Source organism: Benincasa hispida, chromosome 5 (genome assembly GCF_009727055.1).
Source record: "Benincasa hispida cultivar B227 chromosome 5, ASM972705v1, whole genome shotgun sequence".
NCBI lineage: Eukaryota > Viridiplantae > Streptophyta > Magnoliopsida > Cucurbitales > Cucurbitaceae > Benincasa > Benincasa hispida.
In genome coordinates, this window is record NC_052353.1 from 59,360,926 (window position 1) to 59,371,630 (window position 10,705).

Sequence of the window (10,705 nt, forward strand, 5' to 3'; positions counted from 1 at the left end):
GTAAAGAATGTCTTTCTCAATGGAGAACTTGAGGAGGAAGTTTACATGAATCCTCCTCCCGGATTTGAAGATCAGTTCAAACAGCGAGTCTGTCTGTTGAGAAAGTCACTATACGGGTTAAAATAGTCCCCGAGGACCTGGTTTGACAGATTTGCCACCTCTGTAAAAGGAAAAGGGTATTCCAAGGGCACTTAGATCACACACTATTTACAAAGAAGTCAACTTCAGAGAAGATTGCAGTTCTCATTGTGTACGTTGACGATATTGCGCTCTCTGGTGATGAAGATGATGAAATTATGAAACTCAAAGAAAATATGGCCAAGGAATTTGAGATTAAAGACCTTGGGAAGTTAAGATACTTTCTTGGAATGGAAGTAGCCCAGTCAAGGGATGGGATCTTTGTATCCCAACGGAAATACACTATTGACCTCCTAAAGAAGACAAGAATGACTGGGTGCAAATCTGTTGCCACCCCGGTCAAATATAATTCAAAGCTCAACAATATTAGTAACAGTGTCTCGATCAATAAAGAAAGGTATCATCAGTTAATTGGAAAATAGATATACTTATGTCACACGAGATCCGATATTTCATATGCAGTTAGTGTTGTCAGTCAGTATATGTAGGTCTCTTATGAGGAACACATGACGACAGTTGAACGCATCTTATGATATCTGAAAGGTACTCCTGGTGAGGAGTTATTATTGTTCAAGAAATCTGATAAATGTTGCGTTGAAGCCTACATTGGTTTTGATTGGGCAGGGTCTGTTGTTGATAGAAAATCAACATTTGGGTATTGCATATTTGTTTGGGGTAATCTAGTGACCTGGAGGAGCAAGAAACAGGGAGTTGTGGCTAGAAGTGGTGCAAAAGCTGAGTATCGGGCCATGAGTTTAGGGATATGTGAAGAAATTTGGTTGATGAAAGTATTATCAGATCTTCATCAAGGCGGTGAGCTTCCTATGAAATTACTCTGTGACAATAAGGCAGCAATAAGTATTGCAAATAATCCTGTTCAGCATGATAGAACAAAACATGTTGAGATCGACTGACACTTTATCAAGGAAAGACTTGACAACAGAAGTATATGCATTCCTTATGTTCCCTCAAATCAGCAAATTGCAAGTGTGCTCACAAAAGGGTTACTAAGACAAAACTTTGATTATTGCATCAGCAAGTTAGGTCTTATTGATATCTATGCCCTAACTTGAGGGGGAGTGTCGAAAAATAGCTTGTAACCCTAAGGGTATTTTAGTAACTGCATGTACCTTAGGGCTTCCCACTAGTTTATTTATTTGGCCTATTCTCTTGAACTTTGTGTATTAATTCAATAATAAAAAATCAGTCTCTATCGTGGTTTTTTTCTCCCTGATCTAGGTTTTTCACGTAAATCTTGTGTTCTTGCCTTCTCTCTTTTTCAACACTTATATTTTGGCTTTTTGGCCATTTAATCGACTATTCTGTTCTTGTGTTTTTCTTGAAAAGTATTGAGGAAAAGGATACTGAGTTTTGCAAAAGATTGCCATTTTGATTATGATTTGTTTATTCTTTTGATTGAAATTGATTAACTCATGAAGTTATGCATATACTATGGTTTATATTATTGAATGAAAATCATTTTGAGTACTTTATTTGTCCTATGTTAAAAAAGTTGATAATTGAGTTTTTTTTTTTTTTTTTTTTTTTTTTTTTTTTTTTTTTTGAAGAGCTGACAAATTCTTTTTCATAGGGGGAGTATTTATAAAATTGCTACATTCTTGATTCTTCGATAGCATATTGTTCAAAATTGGTACAAATTCATTTGTGTTGCTTCCATGCTTATATTTGTATTTGCTAATGTTATTTTGCTATTATTTGATATCATTATTTGCTATTCAACATCTGATACTTATCCTTATAATATTTGATATTTTGGTATTTTAATTTTACTTGAATGATTTTATCACCTTGAAATTTATTGATATTTCTTAATAGAAGGGGACTGCTTGGTTTAAAGGAGAGTTATACATTTTTATATTGTGAAATTCATGTTTGAATGAAATTGATTCTCATATGCCTTTTATTGTCGTGTATCCTATTTATGCATATTGTTTATCATTTTAAGGAGAGTTATTGTATTTGACGTAAAAATATATTTTGAAATTTTACTTGATATTTCTACCCTCAAGTAGTCCTTAAGTTAAAACATAAAAGCTCACAAATTTCCAAAATCAAAATCTCCACTCAAGACATACCAAAATTTTAAATAGTCAAATAAGAAAATGTGTTTGGTTATCAACACACACTTAATTACTAACGTACAACTTTGTTAATATACTTAAGTCATAAAATTCCTTGGGACTTTCTTTATTCTAGTCCATGTACTTTAACTGAAATGTGTAGTTGTATTTATTTATTTATTTTAGACAAACAAATGTCAATCAATTAATATATATATATATATATATATATATAAAGAGTAAGAAGGTATTGTAGAAGGGAGGATAGAAAAAAATATGGAAAATATAAAAGTGAAACGGTATTAACAATTATGTTTATATAACGGTAAGGATGTTTTTAAATTTTTTTTTTCAAAATTTAAGGTATTTTTGAAACTTTTCATAATTTAGGGATATTTTGACACAAAAATATGAAGGATTTTAATCCAAAACTAATGGTAAGAGTATTTTTAAATCATTTTTTAAACTTTTGAAAATGGAAGGAGAGAAAGTACAAAATTTAGGTCTATTGTGTATAATTTAGTCTAATATTTATAACTTATAACCTTTAATTTTCAATAAACATAAAAAAAAAAAAAAAAAAAAAAAAACCAAAATTATATTTGCACACTACTTTTGGAACGCGGAGGAAAAAAAGCGCGAACTGTATTCTCCGTCTGTCTGGTCTCTGCGAGGAAAAACCATTGCCATGGGCGTCGATCGGCGACCTCATGTTCAATCGCCGGAAGCCCGAGGGATGTGATAAGAGCGACAATCGAGGCAGTGGATGGGAGAGTTTCAATGTCTTCTTCAATTCACTGTTTAGCATTGAGGAGAGGATTCCGATTCAGAAATAGCGATCCGTTGATGCCTGGTTGGTGGGGCAAACTTCGGAATCGGCACTTTGCAGAAACTTAAATATGGCTGGAGGTATGAGTTTTTATTACTTCGAAGAACCAAATCATCTTGTTTAATATTGATTACGGACTTTAACATTAGAGAATTGAAGGCCATGCCAATTCCCAATTGGCCTGAAAGGATATTGAGAAGTGTCCACTAAATCTCACGGGATTGAAGTTTATGGACATTCATATTTTTGTTTGAATATTGGTGACTGTCGTTGTTTATTACTGTATCGTTATCATTGGAATCTAAAATTTAGGGAATAACCGGTCCACTATCTCATACTCACCGTGAACCAAGAAATCTGTGGTTAGTTAAAGTTGTCTAAATGAAGCACATGTCGCTAACCATTTGAAACTGTTTTTATACTTGGAACTCTGATCTTTTATTGGTGTGTTTACTACTTTTCGATCATATATTTAACCTCAATTTCCCTGAATTGATTGGGGGAGTTTGTTTTGTCATTCGTTTGGTGTAGTCAACTTCTTGAACAACTGGTAAAGATGTTGAAACTTGGACAGGTTTTTTTTTTTCTTGGGGAATATCTCATCAAAGCTTTGAAGAGTTTTGTTATAAGAGCGTCCATTTAGAGGTATGTCATTTGTTTAGTCTCTGGACGTTGGTCATCTTGTATCTTCACTTCTCTGATCAGTTCAAGTTTTTCTGATTTGGTGCCTCATGTGTGTTGCTTCTCGGCATTTAATTCATTATGACAGCGAGTTCCCTTACCGGAAGACATAGCTGTTTTCTTATATATTTATTGTAGAGGTGCTCAATTGATGGTTATCCTGCAATGTCTGAATGATAACCATACAAGAGCTGAGTTATATGAATATATGATACTCACAGTTTCGATGTTGTAGATGTGCCTTGAAATTTACGTTCGCTCCTACATTAATCGGTTACTGATTCATTCTGCTTTTTTATGTTAATTTTTATCTGGGTTTGTATGAAGCCATTGTTGTAAATGGCTCTAGAATGCGTCCATCCTGTACCTGTGATACATATAATTAGATTTTTCTCCTCTCTTTATTTTGAGCAGCATCTGTTTTTTCTGTTGGAGCTTGTCTTTTGTTTTGATTTGAATCACCTATCTTTTGGGAGACGACCATTTATAACTGCTCTAGTAAACTTGTTAATCACAAATCTGTAAAACAAGATGATACTGCACCAGTTGTTCATAGTTTTGATCTCCAACTTGATCACATCATAGTTGGAAGATGCACCGATTATTGAAAAATTGAAAAAAAGACTTTGCACGAATTTTGGTTCTTTTGAAGATCATAAGTTCGAAATATTAATTAATATAAATCAACAAAAAAAATACATCACTAAAGAGTTGGTCCAATAATGACAATCGCATTAAAAAATTATTGAACTTCTAGTATTATAGCAGTATGGAGCTCAGGCAGTCTTATGTTATTTTTCTTTTTCTTTTTTCTAATAAAAATCCTTTTAATACTTGGTCATATCATTACTAATTTAAATTTTATTCTATTTTGTAGTGTTGGGTCCTCTATTTTTTTACTCGGTCTTTTAACTAAACATTACTAGTTCAGCTAGAAAGTAGTGGTAGTAATGTAGAGCATTGGATGCATCTCTAAGAATATTTCTTACTCATGGACATGCTTTTGCCTGACTACTCTTGCTACTATGGTGAGACGGTGTTGACTTGAGATGCACACAATAGATAGAGGAGGTTCAACTGGCTTTTCTACCATCACCTTCTTGACTTCTGAATAGTGATGGGGCAGTCTTCTGTAAATTGGATCCTCATTCGTGGAACTTCAAAACGATTGAATGGTCGTCTTGAGCTGTTTCCAGTGGAGGATGAATACTTTTCCAGAGCAGCAATGTATCCGAGGACACTCAAGTGGCTACTAAAGACAGGAGGTTTGCAATTGAATGGCATCAGTTCTCTGTCTAGGCAAGTTAGTCTGCTAGCAACTAAAGATTCAAGGTAGAGACTAAACCGCAAAGGTTATTAAGGTCAGGTTGTACAATATAACCTGGATTAGTGTTGACTTATAGGGACATGGAATCTTCGGCCTGGCTCTACATCTATAGCCATACAGCTGTAAACTCGTCCTTACATGATCACATCCTAATCGTTACTTTGTAGAGCTAGAACAACCTCATAGATTGCTGTAGGTGACTAGATATTCTCGTTCTGACTCCCACATTAGACTTATTTTTACAGAGATTATGGTAGAGGCTTTTAGATCAAACTAGTTCAATTTCTGAAAATCTTTCAACAGTACATTTCTTAAATCTATCGTATCTTTATTCATTGGTGCAGAAGTAAAAAGTTCACATCTTTTGACTAAGGAGTTTGTTAATTTCTCACGCATCTACAGTAGCACTAAGTTTAATGGATTCCTCTCATGAAAGATGGGGAAATTACAAGTGAAACTGATGCAGCTAATCTCAAAGTAACCAATGATGAGAAAAAAAGTGGCGTGTTTTGATTCCTAAAACAGGAACTAGTCATACAATTTTTCTTTCTAACTAGAACAAGCGCCGGCACATTTGATCTCAATCTGGGATTTGGCGGCTGTTAAGTGCAGCTTCAAAGCGACTGCAAGAGCCAGCTCTCATCTCTGTACTCATATCATTCTCCGGTGCTGGGTAGTAATCCAACCTTAGTTGTACGTCTCGCGGATACGGAATGTTAAGCAGAAAATTCATGAAGTGTTCAGAAGCTGTTCCGTGTATAAATAGCTTCCTTAGAGTGAGACACTCTGCTAACAACCCTGCGGCTGGATGCGATAGGCTCCTCTGATTGAAGCTCCGGTCCTGTGGTGGCCAATAATCAAGCTCTGTAAGTCTTAGGCTACCTATTCCATTCAGAAAGAATCTCTCCCACAAGGTGAGATCCATTTGGCCAGATGGGCAGGTCAGCGCATAGCCTATTGTGTCACTGCAATCCAACTTCATCTTTGTTAACTGAGGATATTGTCCAAGGATGCTTAACCCAAATGTATCCATTGGTTTTTGCCGTCCCCTACAGTCTCCCTCAACTTTGATCTGAATCTCTTGCAAAACTGGGCAATCATCTAGACCAGCTGATTGCAATGGACTCAGAAAATCACCAACTCCAATCCAAAGAGACAGGTACTCCAAACGATCCCATCTCTTGCCCCACAAATCATTACCATTGCAATGCATGGACAGTGAACAATCAGCGTCGGTGGAGTACCTGGATCTCTTCCTCTTTCTTGTATATCCACCATAGTTTTCATCCTCAAAGAGACCATCCGTTGAACAAGTAGTATCAGTATTATGGCTCGGCATGGTAATTTCATCGACTTCATCGAGGTCGAAACTCCAACTACTTGCAGCATCGTTTTCAAGTTCGTAATCTTCTCCACCTTCCCACACACAATCAATATGAAGACGACTAATCCGATCCTGAATTGGCTCTAGAGCTCGCAAAGATGCTTTGGTATGAAGATTCTCACAGCAAGAAATTTTTACGTCCACGAGAGTTTTCTTTAGCAAACTCACCATTGTCCTCAAACCCTTCACTGTAATTTGTTTGCATCCCTCCACTTCAAATTTGGATAACCTCACACACCCTCTACCAATTTCTATCAAACCCATATCTGTCAAATCCGCACAGTTCTTGATCGACAGCGATTCGAGCCCTTGACAAAGGGCAATCCCATCAAGCCGCGAGTCGACAGCCATACAAATTCCGTGGAACTGCCCAAGCTTAAGACTCCTCAATCTTCGGCACTTAGTGTTAAGAACCTCTAGTGCCGGTCCACTATCCCTGACATTCTTAGCAACATCCAGAACCAAGTCCTCAAGCAAGGGAAACCCAGAGAATAGCTCTATTAGAGTAGCTGTGCTAATCCTTGCGTCTTCTGGCGTGAACCCATCGGCGGAAGGGTCTCCTCGAGCACTCGCCAATGTCGATGTATCAGCAAGGTGAAGAAGGCTAAGTCTTGGACAGTTAGTAGCTATAGCAGATAAAGTTTTATCTCCTACAAACCCAAGGTACCTGGGATCGAACGTGCACGCCATGAGGAGCTGGTCGAGGTTGGGGCAAGCCTCGGTAATGGTTTGTATATCCGTCGATTTGAAACCATCAGTTAACGACGTCGTCATCAAATTTAGCTTCGAAATTGATCGGGCTGTCAGGGGGTTGGCTAGGAGAACTGGAGAAATGTCCTCGGTCCAGTAGTAGAATTCCGATAGGTCCAGTGTAGATAGAGATCGACAATGCTCGAAAATGGGGGCGAGGTCCTCCCCAGGAGCGGATTGAGGCCGTTGATGCCACCGAACCAACTTAACGTGGCGTAATCCTGGCCATTGAGGTGCGAGAATCTGAAGGGTAGTTGGGGATCGCGCATAGACGGTGAGAGAGGTAACTAATGGAAACAGGGCGCCAAGGCGGTGGGCGAGGAGATCGGGATCCGGGGACGAACAGAGGAACGCGTGTCCCCACGGCGAGAGAAGCGAGAGGTCCAAGTGGGTTACAGATCTGAAGCACGTCGGGATTCCGTAGAGGTCTCGAGCGTTCCCCTTCAGTGAGAGTGAAAAGCGCGTCGCCCTCTCTAAAGATAAGAATTTCCGGCATACAAGAGACAGAGAGTTCCTCGTCCGGGTATCGGAGACCAACGTCAGTATGTTCGATAGGAGAACGTCCGGCAAGTCATTTATCGAAGTCCCGGCCATTTCAGTCGATGGTTTTTCTGGGTCGGTGTGCTTTTGGCTCCCTCGCTGATATTGCTGCAGTTCGTTTATCACAGCATCTCCTTGTTTGCTAAACTCCCTTCTTTTTGCTGGCGATTTCATCGCACCTTCGTTTGGAAGGAGGGACGAATAGGGAGATACAGCAATCGGAACTGGTGGGTTTGTCTTGCAATGGAGAGCCACGTGAATACGATGTATCTGGATGGATCAGGAAGTGGTTCTTCACGATCTTCCCTGGCGCGTGCGCAAACTATGGAGGGTAAATTCGTCCACTTCGACATTTTATCTTGTATGTCTCCCCTGTATCCAGGTTTGGATGGGACCTCCCTGTCACCGACTCTCCCGAATCAGACCTTTGAAGCTTGAAACGAAATAATTGTTTTGAATTTTATAGTTTTTATTTATGATTTTTTCTCCTCCTCTTCTTCTTCTTCTTCTTCCTCCTCCTCTTCTTTTTATTTTTATTATTTTTATTATTTTTATTTTGTGGAAATAACTTAATCTTACTGAGGAGTTACTTGTAAGTTTTGCGACATCCGACATTTTAATTAACTTATGGGTTATGCTTGTGTAAAGTTCTTTGCATAGTTCCATTATCTTGAATTTCTTTTTTCTTTGAGAGTTAATATCTTAGCTTGAAAACAGATCTTTTAGTTCCCAATCAATTAGTCAATTTTGAATTATGCCTGTTGCTGTAAACTCTCCATCAACTGTAACTTAAATTCCATGATCCTTTACAGTCAGGATCGCCCACTTTCATACAATTCCCACCTTTTGTTTTTGTTAGTGCCCAAACTTATAGCTTTTGAGGAAAAAGTCACTCACTCTTCCTTGAAAAACGTTACTTACAAAATTTGATACTGCACTTCAATTTCTCATTCTATTCCTTGCCAGGAACTTTGAATCCTACAGTTGCTTCCAACTACCACTTTTGAATTTGATACCCATTTTTTTCATTCCTTTTTACTACTTGATTTCATTTGAAACACCAGGTTGGGGCCCGTTTCCTCAATCATGATGGTTGCAAAATCGCTATTGCCTTCTAGGATTTGGATTGTTCTACTGCCATTGGCCAATTGTATGGAACAGGCAACAGGGAGCAAGCATCTGATATAGAAGTAGCAAGTTCTGCAACTTGGTAATATCTCAAGTCCAAACTTACTGTTCACTTGAAACTTATGGTGCAATTAGCTTTGATTAAAGTATCGAAAATACCCTTGAACTATGTAGTTCGTTTAATTATATCCTGAATTTGAAAAGTTTCATTTTGACCTTGAAGATTGAAGTTTTTTAAACTATGGAAAGCTTTTGTCGTTAAATTTAAAAGTTTGTGTCTTGCTTAATGAACATTTTAACACATGATTGTAAATTTGAGGGGTGAAGGACTGCAGGAAGATGACAATATGAGTTTATGTGTTAACATAAACCTATGCAAAATTTTCATTAAAAAACTGCAAGCTTTGTTTTGAATCAAACTTTAAAATTGAAAGGTAACGTAAAATGAAACTTTTAAAAATTCGGGTATATCAAAATCAATCTCTTAAATTAAGGATATTTTTTATTTTGATAAAAGAAATATTTTATTGATAAATGAAAACAGGGAAAAACTCTAGAAAAAGATTACATCAAGGAACGTCAATTACCGACTAAATAGGATAAGCTAAAATGACTAGAAGGTCCTAATTTTCACTACTTAGAAGCCATATAATTCTGCTATCAGAAACTCTGGAAATTTCCAATATTAATTTACTCCGTACGTGTTGGTCAGCCAAGGACAGGAGCAGAGCACAGGAGCCATCTGCTGATAGTAAGTCATTTGGATTTTTCTTCTCGTTCCTTCATGAGCGTCCGTTTCCCATTCTTTTACTGTTTTGACTTTCAAGTAGAGTCTTGTTAGGTTTAAAGTTTGAATCTACAAACTCAGGCAAGACATGTTTGGAAGCATGAGTTGCTATGCCCCTAAATTAGCGGGAAATTGATGTCTATGCATAAAATGTGGTAATAAAAAAATATATTCATGAAAAATTAAAGTGTTAGAGATATATATAATACTACTAAGATGTCCTTGGAGGAGTTGAACATGCCAACTTGAGGTTATATTGTATAGTCAACCAAAACGAATTAAAATTGTCTTTTATTTTGAACATGTTTATAGTATTTCAAAAGTTGTAATACTATTTTGACTTTTCATAAACATTTAAAAACTACTCCTAAGTTATTATTATAATGTTTGATGAGAATTGGGATTTAAAACAGTGTGATAATGGCTTAGAATTAAAATTCGCTTCACGATTTCAGATCATTATTATATCCATTCGAAATCCCAATTTCTATTCACTATTTTAATTTTTAACATAGTTTTACTCTAATAGTAATTTTGAAATATTTACAAAAGGTCAAGAGTAATATTGTATTTTTTGAAAGAATAAAGGAATAGAGATATTTTTTAAACAAATGAGTAAAAGGTATTTCCATAGTTTAGCCAAAGAAAGGAAAATTGATTAGTTTCCAATACAGTAAATTATTCAAATTTCAGAACTTTTGCAGTCAAATAATTCTTCCCCTTGTCAGTATTGAGCCAGTTTATTTACATTTTGTTTCATTTCATAGACATTGCTACCATATTATTTTACCTATAAAATAACATTAAGATTTTAAAATATAGGTGGATGAGATGCAATTTGAATCCATAATTTTTTTACTTCATCTCTTGACCCGCAATGGATGCACTCTTAAATTTCTCATTGATTGATTGATTTCTCGACAACGAACACATTCTCTATTTGTCACCTCTATTCATCTCTCCCCCCCTCCCCCACCATTTCTTCTACATTGCCTATGTTCCATCTGGTATCACGAACAAGTCAAAATTGGGTGGATTTTCCTAAAAAAAGGTTATATAT

At 36.7% G+C, this 10,705-nt stretch overlaps 1 protein-coding gene across 1 annotated transcript; it reads right to left on the minus strand.

Annotated features, from left to right (window-relative positions):
* Window positions 1-5,363: 5,363 nt before the first annotated feature.
* On the minus strand, window positions 5,364-8,798 carry LOC120078736 (F-box/LRR-repeat MAX2 homolog A). The gene has a single exon (XM_039033046.1). The coding sequence runs from the start codon at window positions 7,902-7,904 to the stop codon at window positions 5,637-5,639; it is 2,268 nt and encodes a 755-aa protein (XP_038888974.1). The 5' UTR covers window positions 7,905-8,798; the 3' UTR covers window positions 5,364-5,636.
* Between the last annotated feature and the right edge of the window lie 1,907 nt (window positions 8,799-10,705).

Coding starts and splice junctions, on each gene's coding strand:
- LOC120078736 (XM_039033046.1), bottom strand. CDS start 7,904: ATGAAATCGCCAGCAAAAAGAAGGGAGTTTAGCAAACAAGGAGATGCT.